Raw genomic sequence first — 24,460 nt, forward strand, 5'->3', positions numbered from 1 at the left:
GCTATAGTGGCATCATTTTTTTTTCCAGTCCAATGTGGATGCAAACATAGTCCTTCCTCTCAAGGCTTTAACTAGAAAAAATGAGTTGTAGGCATTTGGTCTCTCCATGATCAGAAGCACTCTGTTCATTCAACTTCTGAGCTGAGCTAATAACACAGCCTTCATCTGCACATTCAATTCCCACTTCCAAGAATTTGATGAGACCCCAATAATGGCCATCCAGTCCAATCCCATTCTGCCATGCAGGAATTCTAAATCAAAGCATCCCCATTGATATGCTGGAAAGGGGCAAGGTTTTGGGGCAGGGCAGCTCTATTGCTTTGGCAGGGCCGGTGAGTGAGGAGAGGGAAGGAGCTTGCTGGAGGGGTGAGCGTGTGTACGAGCGCAGCTGCCTACAAGCGGGCGGTGCCAGGGCACGGTTTTGGGGCGGAAGTCTCGCTTTGCCAGGGAGGGTCAGAGAATGGACGAGCACAGCAGCCTACAAGCGAAGGGCACGGCACCACTTCAGCTCCTCACAATCGGGAAGGGGGATGTGTGCGCGCGGGCACGCACACGCTCCTACAAGCACCTTTTTCTCTTTGCCTCTGGTGGGGGGGAGCAGCATTAGCATCTTTTGGTACCTCCATTTGTCTCATGCAAGAACAAAGAACAGGAACTCGGAGATCGCCTGTTTTAGGATGGAGTCAAAGGTGAGGAATTCTCACCTTTTATGTATACCCCTCCCTCCTTTCATCCCTCTCTTCTCCGTAGAGCCATTTTTAAAAACAACGCTTGCTTGCAGGTCGGCCGCTTGTGTTCCTCCTTGGCAACTTTTGGCAGAACCAATTTTAAAATTAATAAACAGCTATGGAGGACACTTCTAAAGTTGGGGGGAGAGGATGTAGTTGGAAAGTAGATGAGACTAGAGCTTTGATTGCGATTTGGGGTGAAGAGGATATACAGATGCAACTAAATAAGAGTCACAGAAACATATGTGTTTATGAAAAAATAGCAGTTCCGCTCTCTAGAAAAGGATTTTCTAGAAGTGGTTCCGAATGTAGGACGAAATGTAAAAGTCTAAAGAGAGCGTTTAAAAAAGCATCACAACTATCTAGAACAAGTGGAATGGGTGCCATAAATATCCCATTTCATAGGGAGCTGGAGACGCCTCTGTGGAGCCAAAAAGAGCTGCTGGTGGGAACCGTCTTGAGTTCAGGCATCTTGAGGACACAGATGAACCTATGGAAATGCCACCTGATACCCAGTCAAGTGATGATGGTTCAGAAGATTTATTTTCACAAGGTAAGATTTATTTCCTTCATGGAATGCATGTACTGATCATTTAGTATTTCTGTTAATCCTAATTCATTTCCAACACTTTATTTTAGGTAATGATTGGTTTCTCATATATATATTGTTTTATGTATTCTACTTATTGCATAAAATTATACAATAATATAAATGTAATATATAATACAATATCCTTATTATACAAGTATATAAATTTATACTTGCATAATATAATTTCTAAAAGGAAGACGTTGCTATATTATTATTATTATTATTATTATTATTATTATATTTCTTTTTTCTCTGCGCATCTTGCAGAAGCACAAACAGGGACAATTCTGCTCAACTTGACACCGGTTAATGATGACGATGACCTGACTCTAATTCAACCTGATGGAGAAAATAGTGAAAATGACAGCAATGCAAATGTTCAGCATCAGGATAGCCAAGATGTCAATATGATGAATGTGAATTTCCCAATCTTCAACCAGTGAAACCCAGTGGTGAGAATGTTCCCTATTTTCTGCTCCCTACTTTTTCTAGATCTGTTCTTGGCATGAAGGTGATGATCAATTATTAAATGAATCAGGGGTTCAGAGGTGCTCTGTAAGGCTGGGAGTGGTAGTTTAGAAAACTTGTTTAGCTATCTCTGTCAGGAGGCACAACAAACTTCATATACCAGCATTCCACAACATTGAAGCAAATTTAGTTGAAGTTCATCAGCCTCAAAATGGATTAATTTATTCAAATATACATTCTGGGCCTGGAAGAAATGGTAGAGAGGGTGTTCTTTCTCTTATCTCATAAGGGCAATCATCATGCCCTTATGAGATAAGAGAAAGGCACAGCAATGGAAGGTGGAAAGATGGAGAAAGAAAGGGAGGGTTCTTCCTCTTTTCTCTGTATGAGGGAGGGGCAGTGAAAGATATTATGAAGATGGGGAAGAGAGAGAGAGAGAGAGAGAGAGAGAGAGATAGCCACTACTATAATTCTTTCTATGGAAAAATAGTATATTTTAAACTGTACTATTTTCATGTTATATTTACAATATAACTATATTATTTCAAATATATATATATATATTTGTATTTATAGTATTTATATATATTTTGAAATATATAATATATTACATAGTATTTATATATGTTACATATAAAAATACATTATATACGTATATATATATTCGTTATACATATATAATTACATAAATATTTTTATTACATATATTAAATATAAATATATATATATATAACATTATATGTATGCTTGTTATGTTCCAAAAAAACCAAATTTGATACTTTTTATTATATTCAATTTGAAGTAACATCTCCAAAATTATGTTTTTATATATATATATATATATATATGCATATATATAATATATATTACTTAAATAGTACATATATTATAGATATATAAGATATGAGTATTATTATATATAATTTACTAATAAATTATCAAGTTGAACAAAATAAAATTATATAGTTTAAATACAGTTAAACAATATAATTTATGTATACATTTATTAATTTTTTTAAATTATAAATATACACTTATTCCACAGATATATGTGTATGTATATATGTATATATACATAAGATATATATATATGTATGTATGTATGTATGTATGTATTTATACATAAATATATATCTAAATACATTATAAATATATTTCAAATATTAAAAAATATCTAATGTTACTTATATATATGAATATACTATAAAAATTTAAAGTATTAAATAATAATGTGTTATGGTACATTTTATTGGTCTCATAAAATTATACATTGGACTACATGTATTCTTCTATTGTATTGTACTGTTATTATTATTTAAGTAATGTATTAATTATAACATTTTTTTAAATATTATTTTTAAATTGTATTATAAATATTCTAAATATGAATAATATATAATAATGTTATATATATTTGTTATATTACATATATCTTAAAATGATGTTTAATATAAATAAATATTATAATTACAATAAAATATTTAATATTTACTTATAAAAATCTTGTTGACATGCAGGAAGTGACTATCTAAACTGTTTTCATATTTCCAGCCGCGTACGCCGCTGTCAACGTCAAAGCCTGACCCCGTCCGAGAGATTGGCGATGATTAAAAGAAGAATGAGAAATCGACCTGTGAGAAAACGTGTGAACGATTGATTCAGTCTTCCAAAGAGAATGTGAAAATGATGATTGAAAACAGCAATGATCGGCTAGCAAAAGAGATTAATCGGAAGGAAATGTATTTTGAGAAAACCAATGCTAATTTTATGAGGCTCATTTCTGTATTGGAAGATTTTTCTTCCACCTACAAGGAGGCTTGTTCTGACTTGAAAAATAAAGAAGTCAGGGTGTTTAGACGTGTGAAGAGAAAGCCGAGAACCCAGCAACAAAATGTGCAACTCACTCCTGAAAAGAATGAGTTGGGCACAAGCCAAAATGCGCCATGTACTAGTAGAATCCAGGTACCAGAGACCAAAGTAAGGTCTCAAAGACTTATTTGCAAACCAATCCCCTTCTCACCGTAATATTAGGCATAGAAGGGATGTGTTTAATATTAAAAATACGTAGAATGGTTAATAATTAAATCTTAGAAATGTATGAGTAACACACTAGATAACTTGGCATATTTTTTAGTACGGATAATGTACATTGTAAAGACAGTACACTACAAATGTTTTGGTATGGTATGTGTCTATATAACCAATAAATTTTTTGTTCAAAGAAATATTGCATTCATTTCTGTAGAAAAATAATTTTAAAAGTGTACCTAGATATCTTATCAAAACTAAATACCCAAAAATATTTCACAACAGATTTCAAAATATTTATTAAAGAACTGTATATTTTCAACCATTACAAAAATCAGTTAAAAAATGGAAAAAACATAATAAATAACCAAAGTAACATTCTCCATAAATAACCAAAAAAACACACAATTAAATCAGTTATAAATAATAAATAAATAACAAAACATAGCGTCACCCGGACAAAAGAATGAGAAGTAAGGTAATTATAGTGCTGTATTAATTTAAAACCAAAGAAACAAAGCAGCTGAAGCAGCAAGCTATCGCAGTTCCTTCTGGTCATTCTCCTCATTCTTCCGGTGTGTCACTACTAAGACAAGGGAAAAGGTAAGAATTGATGAGCTACAGTGGATATTATCCAAGTTTAAAGATCTATCTATTATTGGACATACTGTTCTGGCTCAAAATACTTTCTAGGAGCTGGACTTTGGCTTCCAAGGCAGATATCCTCTCCTCATGTGTTTTATCTGAAATTGAAAAATCTAATATGTATAAAACTTATGTTCATAATTATAAAAAACATTTTAAAAATCATTAACTGATTGATGCAGACATGAAATGTACTGACAGTACATAAATATTATTCCATGCTTTCAGAGTAAAAACTGTATTATAAATGAAAGCTCTAAGTAAGGTAGCACATCAGTCAGTAATGTGCAGTATGTGTTATAATACCAGTTGGCTGAATTCCTAAACAGGTACACTGACATCTGTTATTTTCACCAAGCTTAACATGCATCAAGTTCAGTATCTGCAAATAATAATGATTTAATACTTGCCATTTGATGTCCCTTCTTGTGGATCCTGGGGAACTGTTTAAGAATAGATATGCATTGTTAATCATTCCATCATGATAACTAATAACATAACATTTCAAAATTAATAACAGTATGAATCTGGTTTGCAAACATCAATGCACACTGTGGTGTTACAAAGGTTAGTCTGCATTTGGCTCAGTGAATGAATGGGATAACAAAGGAAAGGAGGAGGTGTTGAAGTCACACCTTCCTAGTATACCCCTCCCCCACATTCCCCTAAATCCTCCATGGATAGCCCTTATGTACAAAGCAGCCCTAGGTTCAGGGGGAGGGAAAATGGGAACTGGGCCCCAAAACAAACACAAAAAACACACACTCCCAAGTCTCAGCCTCATAGGAAATGCATGGCAACATTGCTAGGCTAGACCCCACACTGGGATTTTGTTTGTGGGAGCAGCCTTGGGTTAATGGTGAATTGGATATGGGAATGGGCACCAGGACAAGGAAGGGATTTTTGGTTACATCTTTGATTTGGGGAGGGGCTGCAATCTGCCATTGAGGCATCTCTGTAGGAACGATGTCGGGTAACTCGCGCTGCAAGTAGAAGTTGGTTCCCCTCGCTTTGTTACTACAAACCGCGTCACAGCCAAAAGTAAAGGTGCAGGCAAACCATCTCTGACCAATTCCAATACCTTTGAGACAGTCAGAAACTCTCAGCCTTACAAGTATGCAATGTTAAACCCTCCACAAATTTAACTATCAAGAAACCAAAAGACAGTAGTCTTGTTTGAGGGTGCTGCCTTTGGTTAAGAGGGAAAGATTACCAATGTGAACTGCATTTGGCTCAAATGGGGGAAGGGAAGGCTTGATTGTACTCTGCATTGGGCTCAGGAAATGAATGGAATAACAAAGGAAAAGATCTGTGGCCATGAAAACTAGTTATAGGAAGGTATACATCTCCCCCACATTCACCTAGATCCTGGGAGAGCACTTATGTTGAAAACAGCTATCCAGACTATTTAGGCATAATCACTTTTATATTAATCTAATGCTGAATGACTGTTTAGGCAGAATCACGTGATATTAATGTAATGCTCCTTTCAGTGATCCAGGGTCCTTCACACACTCGCACACACCCACACCCAAGTTACACTGTCTCAGCCTCAGAGGAAATGCATGGCAACATTGCTAGGCTAGGCAATACAAGGAAGGGATTTTTGGTTACATCTTTGATTAGGCGAAGGGGGCTTTCAACTTACCCGCTGGAAAGCATTCATCCGGTGTGGTGATCCCGCAATCTCCCACATTTCCCTGAGACTTGCAAAATGTGGAAATTTGGCGATCTCATGGGGAGGCGGATCCGGGCCAAAACTATTAAGTATTGTATAAAATTTAGTTTTTATACATTTAAATTTCCTCCTAGTCATTTGCCATGACCGGGGGTAGCCACTATCCTGCAGTTCTTTAGCCACGCGGCGGAAAATGTGGCAATTTTTCCGCGCCGTGCTCTGCATCATAATTGGCACAATTTTCTTGTACCTCAAAATTATGGCCAGCATAATTTGCACCTCCTCTGTGCGCCAATACATGTACCTCTGTACCTGCTCCATCCTCAAACCCACGGAGGTTAAAATACCCGCTGTTCCTTTTTTTATACCTTTCGCAAAGGTTAAAAAATCAGATAGTAAACAATGTTGCTGTTTATTTCAATAGAGATGTTAATAGCTGTATATGAGAACCACCCCTATGTATTTAAGTACTTCTTTACAAAGTTTAATTACATTATTGTTACAAACAATGTTGCTGTTAAGGTCATCCATAGGCGATGTTTTTAAAAACACTCCTATAAGTGTATATGTTTGCCCGCATATATATATATATATATATATATATATATATATATATTGCATTGCATTGCATATCGGTAAGAAGTAGATGTGTCACCAAAAGAATACAATGAAAAAGCGCTCAAATCACAGAAGCAATGGCTAGAGATGGTATTTAAAAAAAGGCGCAGTGGATCTATTGTTAGAAGCTGTGCCTAGCAATAGACATAGGAGGAACAATCTAGATTTTCTGAGCAAATTACAGTTGTAGGCCAAGTAGCAGAAATATTAGAAGTAGTTTCTATACGATTTCTTTATAAATTTCCTTTTCAAAACTTGGGTATTGTTTTTTTAAAACATATTTCATTAAAGACAATAGGGAGATTTATCTCCTGCAGCCATAAAAGTTTGCAGCTCAAGCAGAGGAATGGGCTGGGCAAAGTGTATCAAACCATGTTGATTAATGTCTTGAAACGTCCATACAAGTTTTTATTTGGCTTGTTTGTGTGTGTGTGTGTGTGTCAACATCTTTGCCCCTCTTTCCAAAAAAAAGGAGAAAGGGAAGGAAAATCGAGGGGAGGGATAACTAAAGGAAGGAAGGAAGAGAAAGGAAAGAAAGAAGGAAGGAAGGAAGGAAGGAAGGGGAAGAAAGGAAGAAAAAGGAAGGAAGGGAGAAGGAAGGCTCTAAAACAAAATATCAAAGGAAGAAAAGGTGACTTATAGCAATAATCAACTACAGGTTGAATCTCCCTTATCCAAAATGCTGAGGACTAGATGTATTTGGGAGTTTGGTATGTTTATATATGTATAATGGTGTATATATCGAAGCTACTAGAGTCCAAGCATTGAACCCATTCATGTTTCATAAGCTCATCCTCAAGTAGCTCCTTTTTTGCCCCCCTGTGTCTCAGAATATGAACAGAGTGTCTCTGAGCATGAACAGAGTGGCTGCGTGCTGCTTATTGCTTGAGCAGCTGCACTTTGCTTTATTAACCTGAATTTATCTGACATGAACTGCTTGAGAGGAAGGACTCTGCACCTGCACTGAAGAAATAATCCATTTTGATGCCACTTTTACTGCCCTTGGCTCCATGCCGTGGAATGCTGGGATTTGAAGTTTGTTGTGGCACCAGACAGAGATGGCTAAACAGGTCCTCAAAACTACAAATCCCAAAATTCCATAGCACAGAGCGATAATGGAAGTTAAAGTGGTGTCAACCATAGAAACAAAACTGCCTTCGGTCCTTTTCTGGGGGAAAAGGTGGCACAGAATAAATGAAATAAATGATGAAATGAGGAGGAGATCTGGGAATTGCACTACAGTTTCTTGTGGCTGGCAGAGATGGCTACATAGCTTACAAAACTATAAATCCCAGGATCCCATTGCTGATGCTATTTGCAAGTTGGTTCTGACTCATGGCAACCCAAAGGCAAATCTATCATGGGGTTTTCCTGGCAAATTTTTCCAGCGGGTGTTTCTTTGGGGCTGAGAGAGTGTTGGTTTAATGGAGGTCCCAGTGGGACCTCCATTAAACCAACTTCCAACCTGTCAGGAAAAAGCCACATGGGATATATAGTCACAAGAAATATAATATGTATATGAATGTATTTGAAAGTAACATGACACAGCAAAAGTTATTGAATTGTCACACAGGTGTTGTAAGTAATGTAATTAGAAGGTCCTGAAAGCCAAGGACATATGAGGCAATGACAAAGTGAAAAGGTGCAAATTGATATCACCTGAGAGTCATTGAGTGGACAGTAATGTATGATGCAATGTGAGGTCTAGATTGAGCCAAGTATGGTATGTCAATCATAATGTATGTACACGCCCAGGAGGTGGCAACTGTATAATGAATAGAGAGACAAATGTCTATATAAACAATAATGTATGGCAATACTTTTTGTGGGTATTGAGGAGTATAGTAGTGTGGGTATTGAGGAGTATAGTAGTGTGGGTATTGAGGAGTATAGTAGTGAGAGTTTTGTGAGTAGTGAATTGTTTTGTGCATAGTGTATATAGTAGAATAAAAGTAGATCTTTTTAAGAAGACTACTGTGTTGACTGGTGTCTTGAGAGCTGAACAAGAACCAGCAGACTCCAGAGAAGATTGGAAGACATCTTCAGCCAATTCTCAGAGCTACTGGTCAAACTGGTTGTTCTTCCGCTGACCAAGGGGGTGAGAGTGAAAGCCAGGAGAAGAGCTGCAACTCCCATCATCCCTAACAAGGGTTATGGGCCCAGAGCCAGTTACTGGAACACCCAGCATCCACAGAAACTGAACTTTCCTGGAAGAGAAAGAAAGTTTTGTGGACGACCGATCAGAGCAAGCTGTGTACGCTGCACTGGTAAGCTCGTGAGTGAAGTGTTTTGTGTTTTGGAAAAGCCCGAGACGAGGCAGCTGTGCAAACTCAGGAAGGACTTTGCCAAATTGAGTCACTGCACAAGATAAGATGGAAGTGTTGAAGTTTAGCAAGTTGAACTCCCACAATTACTCCACCTGGAAAGTTTATGCACAGTCACTACTGATTAAAGAAGGTTTATGGGCCACAGTCGAGACGGGGCTAACAGCCGATGCAAGTGCAGCCGCCAAAGAAAGAGATAGCAAGGCAAAAGCATGCTTGTATTTGATGCTCGAGGAGGACATGATAAACGATGTGAGAGATAAGGGCTCCGCAAAAGAAGTTTGGGAGACTCTTGAAAGGCTACATACTCCAACTACAGCTTTTGCCAAAATGCTTTGGTCTAAAAGAATCTATAGACAAAAGATGACTAAGGGACAGTGTGTGGTTGAACATTTAAAGAAAATGCAAAACCTGTTTGTGGAGGCAGAATTAAGAGGTGTCCAAATAAACAAAGAACAGCAATGTTACATCCTAATAGAGTCTTTAGACAGTTCATGGGACTCCATCACTAACAGTCTTCAGAATCTGCCTGAGGCTGAACTAAGCAGAGACTTAATAGTAGCAAGAATTTTGGAGGAAAATCAGAGAAGATTGTCTGAAAAAGAAGACTCACAGAAATCAGCACCTAGACTGCAACAGGCTCCTGAGTTAAGAGAACACCAAGCAGCAGCTCCCGTGAGAGAAAAACGACGTTGTTACCACTGTGGAAAGGCAGGACATTTGCAAAGAAACTGTCAACAATTGGCTGCTGACCAGTACAGACAGAGAGATAACAGACCGCAGACGCGGAACTTTCAGCAACAGAGACAGAACAAGCCGACATTTTTCAGGGGCAGTTACAACAAGAAGGAACGTGCAACAATGATAAAAGAGAAACATAGAAAAGATTCTAAATGGTTAATAGATTCTGGTGCAACTAGTAATATGTGTAATGACATTGAGTTGATTGAAAATAGGAAATCTGCCAATATTAATGCAGTAATTCTAGCTAATGGCAATGAAGTAAGTTCAGTAAAAGAAATGGGATCTGTTTACATTCCGGGGTTAAAACAAGAGTTTAATAATGTGCTACATGTGAGAGAGTTGGAAAACAATTTATTATCAGTCAGTAGATTAACAGACCAGGACTACACTGTAATTTTTGAAAAGAATTTTTGCAAGATAAAGTTAAATGGTGAGCTTTGCGGAATAGGGCTAAAGAAAGATAAGCTTTATTTCCTAGAGGAAAATGTTGATCATTACAAAGTAGAGAATGTAAACAATGTTGATAATGTTCCGTTACACAAGGATTGTATACATGAGTTACATAGAAAATTTGGTCATGCAAGCTTTAAATGCTTAAAGAACCTAATCAGTATGTGCCCTGATCTGAGAGTGGCAGACTGTAAAAATCATTTGGATTGTACCATTTGTAGTCAAGTGAAAATTAAGTCATATCCTGTAGCAAAAAAGACAAAAAGAATTGCACGAAGACCTTTTGAATTTGTACATGCTGACGTTGCCCACGCAAACTGTTTATCTATAGGAGGATGCAAGTATTATTTGGTAATTGTGGACAGATACACTAGATTTACATTTGTCAGAATACTGAAAAATAAGTCAGACGCTGGGCAAAGCTTAAAATCTTGGATAAGAATGGTTGAAAGAAAATTTGATTTCAGAGTAGACACAATTATAACTGATAAAGGCGGGGAATTTTTATCTAATGAATTGTTTTATTGGTTTCAAAAGGTTGGCATAACACACCACACAACAAATCCTGCATGTCCTAGTGAGGATGGGCTTGCAGAGAGAAAGATTCAAGAAATCAAAAAGTTAACTGCTTGTATGATGGCTGACGCGGGTGTAAGTGATAATTTTTGGGGTGAAGCTGTTTTGACAGCTGTACACATAACCAATAGACTCTATCATTCAGTAATAGATGATATTCCTTATAGAGTTCTATATGGTAGAATTCCTAATTTTAAATACCTAAGAATCTTTGGTCAATATGCATATGTGTACACACCTGCATGCTTTAGAAACAAAGGTGAACCCAAGAGTAGAAGAATGATGTTTTTGGGGTATTCTGGAAACAGTTACAAATTCTATTTAGGAGGAAAAGAAGTGAGACATTCGAGATCTGCCAATTTTGAAAGATATGCTGGTTGGGAAAAACTCCATGCAAATAAGGAAGTGTTTGTGAAGTTAGGCAACTCAAGTGAGGCAGAGACTCAGACCCAAAGCCAAGCATCTCCAGGAAATGGAGGGGTTATAGTAAAACCAGAAGAACCATCCACGAGTAGCAGTGATAGCTCCTCAGATAGTGAAATGTCCAGACCAAAAACCACACGCATGACAGAGGACAAGAGATTCAGTAAGAAAGCCACAACTTCCAGTGTAGACAGAGATGAGGAAGAGAGAGGCAGAACAACAGAGTTAGTACCTAGACGTAGTCAAAGAACTAGAAAATCTCCTGACAGATTTGTGGTGACCAATGCAAAAGCTTGTTTGGTTTTTGAAGAACCAGAAAGTTTTGCTGAAATAGAAAATTTTCCTAAAGAGGAACAGGAGAAGTGGTGTGAAGCAATGGAGTGTGAATTTGATTGCTTAGAAAGGAAAGATGTTTTTGAAATAGTAGGAAGACCCAAGGATAGAAAAGTCATTGGTTGCAAGTGGGTTTATAAAAGGAAAGACATGCCTGATGGTAGTGTGAAATATAAGGCAAGGTTGGTAGCAAAAGGCTTTTCACAGGAACAGTTTGAAAATTATGACAAAACTTTTTCTCCAACCGCAAAAGCAGAGAGTTTAAGAATGGTATTAGCAGTTGCAGGAAAGAGAGATCTGATTGTAGAGCATTTTGATTTTGAGACGGCTTATTTAAATGCCAATTTAGAAGAAGAAATTTTCATGGAGCAACCTCAAGGTTTTGAAGTAGGTGGTAGTCAGAATGTATACAGGTTGAAGAAAGCATTGTACGGTCTCAAGCAAAGTGCAAGAGCTTGGAATATATGCATCAATGATGAATTGGAGAAGTTAGGTTACAAGAGAAGTGTTGCTGATGCTTGTGTATACACAAAAGGAGATGTAATTTTGTTGATCTATGTGGATGATTTGTGCGTTGCAGCCAAATCAAAGAAAGAAATTGAGTTGGTGAAAAATGAATTGTCAAAGAAATTTGTGTTGAAAGATTTAGGTATGTTGAAGTCTTACTTAGGGATAAATGTAGAATGGACTGAAGAAGGGCATTGTTTGCTGAGTCAAAGCAAGAAAATTGAAAGGTTAATTGAGAAATGTGGTTTACATAGTGCAAAGGTTGTGAAAACTCCGATGACTACAAGTTTTCTGTCAGAGGAAGTTACAAGAGCTTTTGAGGATAAAAGATTGTTTAGAAGTGTTGTTGGATCTTTACAGTTTATTTCTAGCCATACCAGACCAGACATCTCGTACGCGGTTCATGTTTTGGCAAGAAGAGTAAACGACCCGAGAATTGAGGATTGGACAGCAGTGAAACATTTGATTAGGTATCTGAAAGGAACCATAGACAAGAGGTTGATAATTAGAAAAAGCAATGCTGATTTGGATTGTTATGTAGATAGTTCATTTGCTTCGGAATCAGGGGACAAAAAGTCAGTGACTGGAATGATTATAAGATACAGCGAAAGTCCCATTGTGTGGAGAAGTAGAAAACAGACAAACGTAGCATTGAGCACTAGTGAGGCTGAGTTCGCAGCTTTGAATGAAGTCACAAATGAGGTACAGTGGATAGAACAATTATTGATTGATTTGAATGAAAGCTTTAAAATTCCTGTAGAAATTCATGAAGATTCGCAGTCCTGTATAGTAATGGCAGAAACAGAAAGTCTGAAAAACAGAACAAAGTACGTAGGTGTAAGATACCAGAACGTAAGAGAAATGGTCCAGAAAGGAGAAATAGAGTTAAAGTACATAGAGACACAACACAACATAGCAGACATTTTTACAAAGGCTTTGACAGTTGAAAAACACGAGAGATTGTCTCAGTTGATTGGAATGACAATATAATTCACATACAATATTCTATTTCGGAGGGGATTGTCAGGAAAAAAGCCACATGGGATATATAGTCACAAGAAATATAATATGTATATGAATGTATTTGGAAGTAACATGACACAGCAAAAGTTATTGAATTGTCACACAGGTGTTGTAAGTAATGTAATTAGAAGGTCCTGAAAGCCAAGGACATATGAGGCAATGACAAAGTGAAAAGGTGCAAATTGATATCACCTGAGAGTCATTGAGTGGACAGTAATGTATGATGCAATGTGAGGTCTAGATTGAGCCAAGTATGGTATGTCAATCATAATGTATGTACACGCCCAGGAGGTGGCAACTGTATAATGAATAGAGAGACAAATGTCTATATAAGCAACAATGTATGGCAATACTTTTTGTGGGTGTTGAGGAGTATAGTAGTGTGGGTTTTGTGAGTAGTGAATTGTTTTGTGCATAGTGTATATATTAGAATAAAAGTAGATCCTTTTAAGAAGACTACTGTGTTGACTGGTGTCTTGAGAGCTGAACAAGAACCAGCAGACTCCAGAGAAGATTGGAAGACATCTTCAGCCAATTCTCAGAGCTACTGGTCAAACTGGTTGTTCTTCCGCTGACCAAGGGGGTGAGAGTGAAAGCCAGGAGAAGAGCTGCAACTCCCATCATCCCTAACATCCCTAACATCATCCCCAACCTCCATTTTCTTTCTGGAAGGGAGCTTGCTTGTGTTGAAGGGAAGGCCACCAAGCCTTGTTGTTCTTGTATCTAAATGCATCTGAATAAGTAGACTGTCTTCAAAAGCTCAGGCTGTCAATTTCTTTCAGTGAGTCCCAAAGGTGCATGCTGCAAGATCTCTATACATATTATTATTATTATTATTATTATTATTATTATTATTATTATATTACTATTACTATTATTATTATTATATTATTATTATATTATAATATTATTATTATTATTGCATCTAAATGCATCTGAGGAAGTTGATTGAAGTCTAGATGTGGCTGCGGTTTCCCTCTCTCCCTTTCGCTCTATTTGGCATACTCTCTTCCAGTGTTGCCAACAAGCCTCGGAGATAATTCCCGGAAATGCTTGTCCAAAACCCGCTGAATCCCCTCACATCACACTGAATTTTCAGTCACAATTCCCAGAAAATTCCCATAATGTTAAAATGGCGGATGTTTTGCAAATAAACGTAAACATAATTGAATAAAAATAATTGTAACTTATTTCAACTCTCAAAATCACCATTGAACCAAACAAAGAATCTTTCAGTCCTTTTAAGATATTTATTTTGACATGAAGGGGGTTCAGGAAGCTTTGTGCCAAATAGAAAGGTGTTCGGATGCAACCGCACTGCAGAAATAAATCCAGTTTGACACCCTTTTAATTGCCCTGGCTCAGTGCTAGGGAATCCTGGGAATTCTAGTTTTCGGAGACATTTAACCTTCTCTCTTAGCAAACTCTGGTGTGACAACAAACTACAATTCCCAGGATTTCATAGCACTGGGCCATGGCAGTAAAAACGGTATGAAACTGGGTTGTCTCTGGAGTGAAGATGCAGCCTGAGTTGGGTCCAAGACACACTGCAGAAATAATCCAGTTTCAGACCGCTTTAACTGCCCTGGCTCAGTGCTAGGGAACCCTGGGAATTGTAGTTTTGTGAGAAAGAGCTCGTGCCACAATGAACTACAATTCCCATGCATCTGAGGAAATACGCTTAAGTCTAGGAAAGCTCATGCTGCCAACTTTTCTTTCAGTGAGACTCAAAGGTGCTACAAGATCTATCTATCATCATCACCATTATTATTATTATTATTAAATCCAAATGCAGCTGAAGAAGTGGACTTAAACTGGCAACACTGATATCCTGTAGACTCATTCTCTGGGGCTGTGATCTGGAAGCGTGGAGGCAATTCCCTTGTCAAACCAGGGAATCCTGGGAATTGTAGTTTGTTGTGACATGTTGAGACACTGCTTTTACCGGCAGCCAGGGCTCCATGCATGAAATTCTGGGCTTGGTGGTTTGTTCTGCCCAGAATCCCATCATCGCAGGGAGCCTTGCAGTTAGAAGCAGTGCCAAACTGGATTATTTCTGCAGTATGGATGGCAATGGAAAAGAGAACGAAAAAGAGAGCCACAAAACAAACTTCTTGGAAGACAGAGCAGGGATGCCAACTTGCCAGGTGCTCTGCCCATGCTCAGAGGCAGATTTATTCAATAACACACACACACACTCAGGGACATCACATTCACATCACACAACCCAAATGATACTCACAGTACAACAAGGACCCTGAGAGGTAGGCTTGGGGCACTCTGCGCAAGCTCAGGAATTCAGAAATTCAATTGTCACTCTCAGGCACACACAGAAGTCCACAACATCAAGCCATGAGACCATGATCAAGTATTGCCTTTGTGTGCCTTAAAACTTAGGTCTTACTTGGAAATCCAAGGCAATTGGGATGAAGCCAGCCAAGATCCCTCACTCCCTGCCTCTCTCCAGCACTTTTGCCCCTGGAGCCTGAGAATGCCTGGGGGGGGGGGCAATCACTGTCCTCTCTCTGATTGGCTGAACTATTCCTCCAAACAGTTGGGGTTGGTTGGGCTTGCTCCCTCCTGGCTCTCAGAGGGAGGCTTAGAGAGAGAGAGAGAGAGAGTTTTCTCCAGCCCTCTTGGCTGAAAACTGTTACACTCCAAAGGGCTGGAGCTGAAATGGGCCAAAGTCGCTGAAAAGGCACTGAAAAAGAGCCAGGCGCGAAAATCACACGAAAAGCTCTGAAAAGTCCCCATTTTCGCGAGAAAGTCGCGAAATTGGCAACACTGCTCTCTTCCTTCCCTGCCCCCTCCACATGCAGGTTGCCATCCAGAGAGCAGAGGATGAGGCTGCCCCCCCCAAAAAGGGAACATGCCAGAGCTCCCCGCGCATTTGTGGTTTTGGGAAGGCACCAGGGCAGCAGGAGCCCTGAGAGGAGAATGCAAGGAAGAAAGTCCGCTTTTCTCTTTTTCCTCCCCTTCCCTTCACTAAAAGGGTTGTTTATTGTTCCTTCCTGCAAAAGACAGCTCTCTTGCCTCTCTCCTTTCCCGTGAATGAACCAGAGGCGCCTTTGGCAATGGCACGGAATTGGAGCAGCCCCCCTCCCCTTCTTCCCCTCTTCCCCCTTCCTGAGGTAAAGGCTTGACCCTCCTTCTGTGTGTGTGTGTGAGGGTGGGGGCTTTTAGCCCTTCAAAATGGTTGAACGTAGTCTGCCCCCCCTTCTCACAATCCATCCCTAATGTCCTCCAGACTGTCCCCCCCAAAAAACAAATAGTGTTTATTTATCGAAAGAAAGAAATTGTTTTATCCCAAAAAATTACATTCCCCATAGCAACAAGTCACAAAGGAGGCATGGGATAACAGGTCAGTTAAAGTGATGATCATCATCAGTAGTATGTCTCCACAGAGCTGAGAAACTATTACAAGTGTATTGAAATGTTGAATAGCAATGAAAGGTTTAATCAAAAACTACAATAAAAGTAAGAGTCATTTGTTGAAATGATTTATTGATATACATTATACGAAAACATATTCTTGATGAATATTGAAGCCATGTTAGTATTTCATAGCCGTTTCTTAATTACCTAATTTAGGAATTAAAATATGTCACAAAGGCATCTCTTATTCCCTCCCCCAAATTCTTCTCATCATCATCACTGATGTAACGTCGTGGGTCTATAACAAATGTTTCTGGAGAAGTGTTCCTTCCATTTAAAACCTCCCCATTGGTTTCAATAATGTTGTGGAGAATGCAACCAGCAAGAATCGCTGATGGTATGTTATCCATGGAGAGATTGAGCCCGCACTGGAGGGCCCGAAATCTTGACTTTAATCTACCAAAGCTCCTCTCCACGATACAACGTGCTTTTGACAGCCTTCTGTTGAACACCCCCTCCCTTTTGCTGTGTCCCACCTGGAAAGGGATTAGCAGGAAAGGTTTTATCGGGTAACCACCGTCTCCAAGCAGAATTGGGCCAACTTGTTTTCCTGCAAAAGTCACAGTCAGACGCCCGGGTACATAAATACCAGCCTTAAGTGCATGGAAAATGGGGGATTCTTTCAACAGAAATGTGTCGTGGTTGGACCCAGCGAACCCGGTGAACAAATCCAGAAATCTTCCTTTATGGTCACATGTCACCTGCAAAATCATGGAGTGCCTTTGCTTCCGATTGATGTACTGCGCGCCCTCATGAGCAGGTGCAATTATAGGAATATGACAGCCGTCTATTGCCCCAACCACCTGTGGAAATCCTAGCCTCTCAAAACCAGCCATTACCTAGGGATGAAACATTAGAAAGAATGTGTCAGTTATGGTTTAATAATTACAAAGTAGATTAATGCATTGATACATTCCAAGCACCAAAGCCAAATGTGAGGAAGGCGTTATTTTCCTTCCTATTGTCTTCGCTTTCAATGAAGCTTGGGAGGCAGGAAGGACGGCTTCTTTCCCTCCTCTTTCTCTCTCTTACAAGTACCTCACACCTCCCTATGAATGAACCGCCCGCCCCCTGTACCTGTAGAAACATCTATCCATATATCTTTCAATCTATCCTGCTATCTATCCATCCAGCTATCTATCTATCCAGCTATATATCTATCCATCCATCCATCCATCCATCCATCCATCCATCCATCCAGCTATCTATCCAGCTATCTATCCAGCTATCTATCTATCCATCCCTCTCTCCCTCCCCCTCTCTCTTTCAATCTCTCTCTCTCTCTTTTCAATTACAATTCAAGGTTATGGATGTCTAAGAAAAAATCCAAATCTTATCAGTAGTAAAATTAAAAAAAAATTAATGTACCCTCGAATAGCTGGAAACAGCCTACAAAATCGAAAAAGGCCAAAGAATTTACCAACCTTTCTGTAGTCTCCAAGGTAGACAGCTCTACGGAGCAGATGTGTCTCCATGCAAAGGAAGATTTGAATTATCGCCCTGTAAGCAGTCGACTTGCCCACTCCAAAAAAAGTAGCAACTGTTGCATAAGAGCCTTTATGGGCCAGGTACATGACGGCCATGACAATTTGCTTTTCCACAGGGACTGCCTTACGTAGCCTTGTGTCTCTCCGGGTAAGATGAGGACGCAGCTCCTTAACAAGCATATTCTGAAACTCCGTTTCCACATCTCATCAGACCAGACAGTTCTGGCATAAACGTTCCAGTGAACATCAGATTTGGGGTATATCCACCACCTTCTAGACATTGGCTGCATGCTCAACTGGGAATTTTGCGAGTAGAAACGAAGCATGCCATTAAGATCTTCCAGATGTGCAAGCATTTCTGCATCATGCTCACCATTTTCAAATATAGACATGACTATTTCGCATTGCTCCATCAAGTTATGTATAAGCATGCTAATCAGAGCAAAAAAATTGTGAAGCTCGCTTAGAGGATCCATGGCTGTATGAAGGAGGAGAACTGCGGAGCGAAGGGGGAGGGCTTGTAAGGCACAAGCGCGTTTGACGTTTAAGCCGAAGCGCAGCCTCATTGGTCCTTTAAAAAAAAAGGCGCAAAACAGAAGAGGAAATGATAACGGACGGACAAATGGGAACTAATGCAGGACATACATCGAGTTATATTACTCCGGTTTAAAACTATGTCACAACTACGTCATTTGATTGACAACCACGAAACCAGTTTAAATCCTACATTATACACCGATTTATGTCTTAAATGGGAATGATCGGCAACATTAAAACTGGTTTATAGGGATAAATAGGAACGAAAAATAACCCGATTCGGAAAGCGGGGTAAATAGCATGGTATTTTACATCGGTTTTAATCGGTTTTAATACAATCGGTGTATTATATAGCGATTTAAAAGTTAAGTGGGAACGGCCCCGTAATGAACACTATGGAGCTCAACAGATGGGCGGCTCGGTGCCGCCACTCTTTGCCCCACATCGTTGCTGCAGCAACCAAACAGCAAGGCAACGATGCACTTCCTCGCGGAAGCAAAAAGAAACTGCATTGTTTGTTTCCCAACCTGAGCTGCTATCTGAAGTTGCCACAGGAAGCTACTGGGGAAATGGTTCAGCTTCCCTGGAATGCCTGGGGCTCCCGGCCAGAGGACCCTGAGGAGGGGAAGCCACCATTGAGAGGAAAACGGATTATTAGGCTTTGAGGAACGAACAGCTACAGCCTGCGATGGCTGTTGGTCCTCGCATATGTTCTCCGCATCCATCATGTGCCATCGATCCTGAACTTCCCTTTGGGTGAAGGTACACTTGGTAGGCTATTTGGAGGATACAGATCCATCGCTAGATGAACCAGAGCATTTCTCTGAGAAGACAGGTCTTGTCTGAGCCTGAGACTGAAGCTGCAGTCGTTTCTCATCTGCTGTTCCTTCAGAGGTAGAGGAAACGTCCAGGAAGAAACCCCAAAAGACTGGTCTCCGCTGATTATATACTTTTCTTTCTGCTGTTGCAGACCCTCTCCTTCTTCTCTCTTGCCTCACCTCTCCTTCTCCAGGCTCCTCCACAAATTCCAAACACCACAATTCACGCAACTCTCCTCTAGCCTTTGTGGACCAGACCATACCCAGGTGTATATATACTCCAAGGGGACGGAGGTCTCTGCAAAAGAGCAGGGCTTTTTCAGAGAGAAGAACTGATGCATTCTCTGGTTGATGGCCCAGACTCTGGTTGGAATGTAATTCTCTCCAGACTCCAGCACTCTTGCTGCACATGACTTGGACTGATAGTCGTAGGATACAGATCCATCGCTGGATGCACCAGAGCATTTCTCTGGAAAGACAGGTCTTGCCTCGGCCTGAAACTGAAGCTGCGATCGTTTCCCATCTGCTGTCCATCCAGCCGTGATGCGTCTTTCTTCTTCACTTCCACATACATCTTTCTTTGTGGGGGCAGTTGTCTTGGCCTCTTCCGCACTGAGGACTGCAACAGAATATCTGATGTGGAGGTCTGAAGGATTTTGTCTGTATCCTTTGTTTCCCAACCTGAGGTGCCATGGGAGGTTGCCACAGAATCTGGTGGGGAAATGGTTCATCTTCTGAGAAACGCCTGCGGCTCATGGCCAGAGGACACCGAGGAGGAGAAGCCACCATGACGATGCAAACGGCGTATTCCTTAGGCTTTGAGGAAGGACCAGCTAGAGCCTGCGATGGCTATTCATTTGCCCTTCCTTTCAAAACACTAAAAACAATGTTTCTGTTAAAGAAATATAAAAGCAAGCATCACCATCGGGAGGATGGACCTTTGGTTTGGATGCTAGCCTCCACACCACTGCACCGGCTTTCTTTAAAATCATGTGTACTGCCCACCTTTAGTAGGTGGCGTTTGTTGCAGCGCACCTCCTAGAGCCAGCCCCAGGTGTACTTTTTCTTTGGTGGAAGGTTGCCATTTTGAGAAGAACTGATGCATTCTCTGGTCGATGGCCCAGACTCCGGTTAGAATGTGCTTCTCTCCAGACTCAAGTGCTTTTGCTGCCCATGACTTGTATTGATAGTCGTAGGATACAGATCCATCGCTGGACGCACCAGAGCATTTCTCTGGAAAGACAGGTCTTGCCTCGGCCTGGGACTGAAGCTGCGATCGTTTCCCATCTGCTGTCCATCCAGCCGTGATGCGTCTTTCTTCTTCACTTCTACATACATCTTTCTTTGTGGGGACAGTTGTCTTGGCCTCTTCCGCACTGAGGACTGCCACAGAATATCTGATGTGGAGGTCTGAAGGATTTTGTCTGTATCCTTTGTTTCCCAACCTGAGGTGCTATGGGAAGTTGCCACAGAATCTGGTGGGGAAATGGTTCATCTTCTGAGAAATGCCCGGGGCTCATGGCCAGAGGACACCGAGGAGGAGAAGCCACCATTTAGATGTAAAAGGCGTATTCCTTAGGCTTTGAGGAAGGACCAGCTAGAGCCTGCGATGGCTATTCATTTGCCCTTCCTTGCATAACACTGAAACGCCACTAAATTCCAAAACGCTAGAAAGAAATAATTTCTAAAATAAAAACACAACTCTCCTCTCGCCTTCGTGGACCAGACCATACCCAGGTGTATATATACTCCAAGGGGATGGAGCTCTCTGCAAAAGCGCAAAAGCCTCATCCTATCCCAGCTTCTTTGAAATCCCCAATTTTTGGAGCCTCTTCCCTGGACCCAGGGAAGAGAGAGACTCAACAGACCGGATGCAAGTTTTTCCACCTTGAAGTTAGACCAAGGGTGCCCGACCCAAAACAGAGACCAAGGCGTGCCTCCCCGCTTCGTAACGCAGTTTTGAGATGCCCAAAATTGCCAGGCTTGGAGACAGTGTGACAGTCACACTCTCTCAGCCCAAAAGTAAGTTTGTTGCTGCTATAGTTGTTTTGAGTTATGGGCCTTAAGCCCCGAGATAACTTTGTGTGTTTGCATGTATGCTTTTTGGTAATAGATATAGATGTGTATGTCTCTTGCATGTATTTTGGTGATGGCTTTTCTATTTTCTGAGCAAAGGCAGTTGCTCTGAAAACCCTTTCTGTGCCTTCTACTTCCGAGTCTTTCCCGGAGACATGCGGGGGGGGGCAGGGAAGGATAGTTTACCTTCGCCCCCCACTTTCTAGACTCTTTGCTTTCACCCCTATTTAAACTCCATGAGGAAGGTAAGCCTCCGACGCGAGTCCGCGCCCTCAAGATGGCTTCACGATTCATACTCTGCAGTGCGCCCAAGCAGAGGCCCCAATGTCCTCCATGTCCTGCTGCAAAGGACACACTCGGTGTCCTTGCCTCATTCCAGCCACAGATGACCACAACCCTGATGTTGCTACCAGCTCCAGCCTGTCCCAACTCCGAATGTTCTCCCACTAAGGACCGGAATTCCTGTGCCCGCGTCCTCCACAGATGTCCTCTAATACAGAGGTCCCTTCGTGACACAATTGGTGTCCTCCATTTCATTCACTGCAGCCTTGCCGTTTTGGAAAAGAACTCTTTGCCCACATTTTAGGTTCCTAAGTATAGAACTACTTGCCACTGGACTCTAATTGCCCAAAAGACACACTGCATCTGCCCGCATGTATGGACTCAGTTATTTATCAGTGTGCCCGCATTGGTGGACACCTCTAGAAAACACTCAGTTATCCATATATAGACTCTGTGGACTCAAAAAGTCATTACTCATTGCTTTTGCATTGCCTTTTGTTTGCTCTATATGTATTGAACTCAGTTGCTTTATTGATTCCCTCATGGAATTATTATTGTTGTTGTTGTATTGTTGCCCCTGTGCGAATGGGTTCCAGACAAATCTCTTCCCTTCCATACCTCTCAGCACCGCTTGGAGATACTGCCATAACAAGCCATGCTCCCACTCAAATTCTCACCCCAAAATTTTAGACAAAGGCATTTAATTTGAAAGTCGCCCAGCCCCACGCATGCGCATAGGTCTTGACACTTTTGGCGCGGGGGGGGGGGACTGTTACCAAGTTTGGTTTTAATAACATTTTGGATATATGTGATCTGTGCAATGACCCCTGACTGTCCCCTTAGAGGACCCTCCATTAAGCCAAAGGTGAGGAGGAGACCAAGTAGGCAGCTCACCTTGCAAAGGCAGAGCCCCTAGAAAAAGATAGAGCTGGAAAATTCCTCAGGAATGCTTGCCCAAGTAAGACAACAGACTCTGCCTGACACCTGATGAGCTTAACGACTCTGTAATCAAGTCGGATGCCCCTCCGATTTGTGTCCAGACCTCAATGCATTGTGCAACACATTACTTGCTCTTGGCTTAACAAAGCCCAAGCAATCAACACCTTTGTCTAGCAAGTCCCCATAGCCTCCAGATACGTTTCAACCTATATAAACCCTGGGTTTTTGGACCCTCCTTGTGCTAGTGCTAGCGTTGCAAGCTGGTCCACACCAGTTTGAACTCCGATCTTAGCTCCCGCGGCCCTCTTTCCCCGCTCCTGCGGCCATGATCCACTGTCCATCCAAGCTTCATCAGACTTCCCAGAGAAGACTTCTAAGGTAGAATCCCCTAGTGGTGCCTCTCTTTCTCAAACCTTTCTCCCTAACTCCAAAAGCTATCCCTCATACCTTTACAGACCTGTGTTTAACGATCACCCTTCTTTGACCTAAAAGCCATTTATCTGGCACATAAATTCTTGAACCTTGGAAAATTAATTGAAGCAATTCCATGGCTTTCCTTTTCAGTTAATTTTGGGCTGTAGATGCTGCTCTTGGATGAAGAAAAAACACAATTAAAAACCAAAAGTTTTCTTTACTGGATAGGATTTGGAGAGAGGCTCATTGTGTCAATGAGTAAAAATAGGGAAAACATTTTGGGGTGAGAATTTTATTTTGTATAAACATCTTATTTTCTGCACAAAGATGTAAGGTTTTATGCAAACAGAATATTTCGAAAAAGTGCCTCAATCCCAAATCCTCATATTGATGATAGATGGGTTTCATCCTGAAATTTCTGGGGGAGCTCTCTCTCTATATATATGTTCTCAGTCAAGGCTTGCACAGACTACAAGGGTTTAAAACTGTATTTTTGTGTGTGTGCCTATCTATATATGGGGAATCCATGCTAAATTCTGATTGCAGACAGCAAGTATCAGCAGAGACATGAGACGGTCTAGATTGCATTCACTTAGCATCTGTTTTCCCATTTTGAGTTGTCATATCCATCGCAGTATTCTCTCCATGCAGGCCTAGAAGTCAGACAAAAATGCAAGTTTACCTACGGTTCAGGTGTGTCTACATTCTAGGCTTAGCTTGTGTAAGGAAATGTGTACAAAACTCAGCTCCCCAAAAGCAGAATTTGAATTGTGGTGTGCAATGGCCTGGGGCAGGGTTCAGTTACAGAGTAGGGCACATTAGGACATTGCCCCCAATTACACATCCTACCCCACCCCCACCCCAAATTACCATCAAATTACTCTTGGAAGAATCATAGAATATAACAATCACAGCTTAAGAGTTAGTATCATAGAATCGTAGAGTTGGAAGCGACCCCAAGAAGGACCATCCAGTCCAACCCCATTTGCCCATGTAGGAACTCTCAATCAAAGCATCCCCGACAGATGGCCATCCAGCCTCTGTTTAAAGACTTCCAAGGAAGGAGACTCCACCACAATCTCCGAGGAAGGAGTGTGTTCCACTGTTGAACAGCTCTTGCTGTCAGGAAGTTCCTCCTAATGTTAAGGTGAGCCGTGTAGTTCAACCCTCTTGCCATACAGAAATACACAACTGAAGCATTTGTGATGCCACCACCCTCCAAAGTAGCCAATTTCACTGCTAAAAAGGTCTTCCTAGCGCTCTGTGGCTCTGTAATTGCTATGGCTACATCCCATGGAATCCTAGGATTTGTAGCTTCAACCAGAGAGCTCTAGT

At 40.8% G+C, this 24,460-nt stretch overlaps 1 protein-coding gene and 1 long non-coding RNA gene across 2 annotated transcripts in view; one reads left to right on the forward strand and one right to left on the reverse strand.

Annotated features, from left to right (window-relative positions):
• The first annotated feature begins 648 nt into the window (after nucleotides 1-648).
• Nucleotides 649-3,914, forward strand: LOC149311525 (uncharacterized). Its single transcript, XR_016281378.1, has 3 exons — nucleotides 649-1,281; nucleotides 1,588-1,772; nucleotides 3,340-3,914. It is a non-coding gene; the product is annotated as an uncharacterized LOC149311525 (long non-coding RNA).
• Nucleotides 3,915-4,352: 438 nt separating this feature from the next.
• LOC149311526 (sperm acrosome-associated protein 5-like) overlaps nucleotides 4,353-24,460 on the reverse strand; it is a 46,931-nt gene continuing 26,823 nt past the window's right edge. The window contains exons 3-4 of the mRNA XM_089526570.1: nucleotides 4,485-4,559; nucleotides 4,353-4,402 (exon numbers count right to left, since the gene is read on the reverse strand). Of these exons, the coding sequence (XP_089382696.1) occupies nucleotides 4,353-4,402; nucleotides 4,485-4,559 (125 nt within the window). The remainder of the gene's footprint in view (nucleotides 4,403-4,484; nucleotides 4,560-24,460) is intronic.

This window comes from Sceloporus occidentalis, unplaced genomic scaffold (genome assembly GCF_023333645.1).
Source record: "Sceloporus occidentalis isolate IW3139 unplaced genomic scaffold, rSceOcc1.0.p SCAF_5, whole genome shotgun sequence".
Classification (NCBI taxonomy): Eukaryota; Metazoa; Chordata; class Lepidosauria; order Squamata; family Phrynosomatidae; genus Sceloporus; species Sceloporus occidentalis.